General features: G+C 34.3%; 1 protein-coding gene across 1 annotated transcript in view; it reads left to right on the forward strand.

Annotated features, from left to right (window-relative positions):
• The window catches only part of LOC107614003, a gene marked incomplete in the record, with an annotated part of 3,551 nt that extends 1,349 nt beyond the window's left edge, over positions 1 to 2,202 (forward strand). Inside the window, 4 exon segments of the mRNA XM_016316212.2 lie at positions 376 to 485; positions 841 to 924; positions 1,512 to 1,594; positions 1,689 to 2,202. Coding sequence (XP_016171698.1) covers positions 376 to 485; positions 841 to 924; positions 1,512 to 1,594; positions 1,689 to 1,905 — 494 coding nt within the window.

Here is a 2,487-nt window from a genome sequence, read left to right on the forward strand (position 1 = left end):
AATGCATTTAAACTGGCAGGTATATCAATTTCTGTAGCTTGGCAGTACCTATGAAGAAATCATCAGAATACATATCGTTGCATTTATTATTTCTACATTTTCTTTCGTCAAATGTTTCTTTGAATGCTTAAATATGTATACATAAAGGAACACAATATTCTTTATCAAATATGGAGAGGGTAAATGGTTATGTTCCTAGTTTCATTTCAAATGGATCCTTATTATGGTAGTATGTTTAAGCTGCATTCCTATCATCAATTAAGATATTAGGGCGTGATTTAATTTAGTTATTCTTCCTTGATATTTTGGATCTACATGCTCTTGGGCTCATTATATATAAATCTGAAGATTAGATTTGGGTTTACCTTAATTCAGGAAAAAGTAAGGTATGGTGCCTTTATCCCAACAAGAGCTCAGTTTTAAAATCAGTTCAAGATGCATTTGGTGAGGAGCTGGTCACAAACTATGAAGTCACAGCAGCAAAGGTTTTACTCTTCTAACATTATGATGATAATTGTATTTTTCTCTGTTGGCTTACAAATATACGAATGGTACTAGCAATTGTGCTTGTGAGGAGAATGCTGTGTAATTAATGAAACATGAAGCAATACTTAGTTTGGTTAATTTCTTTTATGATATTTTATATTCATTAGTTACGATTGATACCTAAGCAATGACAACAACAAATGGATTCTTGATTTGATGAGAATATTGTTGCTATTTAGGTCAACAACCTTTGTAAACTAAATATCATTTGTTCATGTTGCCTCAAGATTTCGATATAGAGTTCCTTGTTTTCATGTTGTGCAACAAGGTAACAGTCTTCTTTTGATTGTGAAGGATTCAAAAATAGACACAACACTGCATTTTATTTTGATTGATGGGACATGGAGCAATTCTGCAGCTATGTTTAGGCGTCTTCAGGTAATAACTGGAGGGTTTCGTTTTCTTTTTCTTCTGTTTATACATTATATTTGCAACTTTTCACATGAGTCTGCTTAGGCAGGACAAAGTTTTCCCGGTAGTATTGCTGGTTTTGGATGAACGACAAATACGATCGCAGCTAGCTTTGGAAAAAATGAAAAATAACAAAAATAAAAAAATATAACATGTTAGGTATTATTAGATTATAGAACAGCTTGAGTTTTCAGAACAGTGCCTCCCTTGACGACCAACGATTGTTAGATACCAAGGGATCATAAAATCGTATTCTATTGTATGTTCAGATGTTCTAGTTCTCTTAGACATGCCAAGAGGCTACCAGATGCAAGTTCGAGGGGCCTACTTTAACAATTTACGAGTATAAGATAATATCGTCTTATTTGGCTAGTTCTGCACCAAACTGCTTTCAATGATTTTATTTAGGGTCAGTTAAGGTAGGTTTGGAAGTTATCATTGGGGCACAAAGATAGAGATAGTGAGACAATGGAGATAGAAGCTATGCTTGGAATGAGTTAACTGTTTTCAATCATGTTTGCACCTCACTGATGTGAAGTTTTTAATTTCAACAGGATCAAGCAAAATCAGTTTGGGGAGATGAGGACCTTGCTTGTATATCCTTAAATCCTGGTGCATCTGCCATGCATAAACTTAGGTAATGAAACTTCAAATTAGCGAAACCTGTGCTGTCGCTACCTCTTTTTTAATTCCCCGTAAAATTCATTCTTTCCTATGGCTATCTATGGCAGGCCCCAACCATCTTGGGATCGGACTTGTACGGCTGCAGCAGCTGTTGGCCTGCTCTTAGAGCTCCAACTTCTTCCCCAGTTTAGCTCCATTGGGTTGGATACACAGGCAGAAGCAGTGGAACATGCTTTAACCGAACTGTTAGAAGCCCTCACAACTCGACGTGTTCGCATGGGGAGGTCCATAACGCGGAAAGTGAGGCAAACCAACATCCGTTAGAGAATATAACCAGTTTGTTTCTGACAACTTATACAGCTAATCTATGCAGTTTTTGCCATGAGAGAGTTCGTTAACAATGTACATATTGGCTGAATGAGATGACTTCATGAACGTTTGATACAATTTTTGTTTGGAGTTTTAAATTTCAGCTCAAAATATGAACTGGAATTGTTTCTTGTAGTCCATGGAATGTATCATTTTTGGGAAAATTTGATATGAGGACTTTTCTATTTTGTTTCCCATGGAATGTATGTGTTTTATATGGACTTTTCTAGTTGCTTAAGCGAACTTATTATATACTTCTGGTCATTTTTATTTTTTGGTTTTTGTCATCATAATTTCGATTTTAAGATACCTTAATGTGCACTTTGTGTGGAGTTCTAATTTCAAATTAGCAACAGTTTTCCATATATGAGTTACTAGAATGCATTATAACAATCTGAACCTTAAAAAAAAAGAAAGGAAAAAAAGAAAGTAAAACACAAAAAACTGCATAGATAAAGTTAGTTTTATACTTTTATGTAAACAATTTTTTGTAGTTAAATTCAAGTAATCAATAAATACTAAAATATAAATAATAAT

The sequence above is a fragment of the Arachis ipaensis genome, chromosome B08 (genome assembly GCF_000816755.2).
Source record: "Arachis ipaensis cultivar K30076 chromosome B08, Araip1.1, whole genome shotgun sequence".
Classification (NCBI taxonomy): domain Eukaryota; kingdom Viridiplantae; phylum Streptophyta; class Magnoliopsida; order Fabales; family Fabaceae; genus Arachis; species Arachis ipaensis.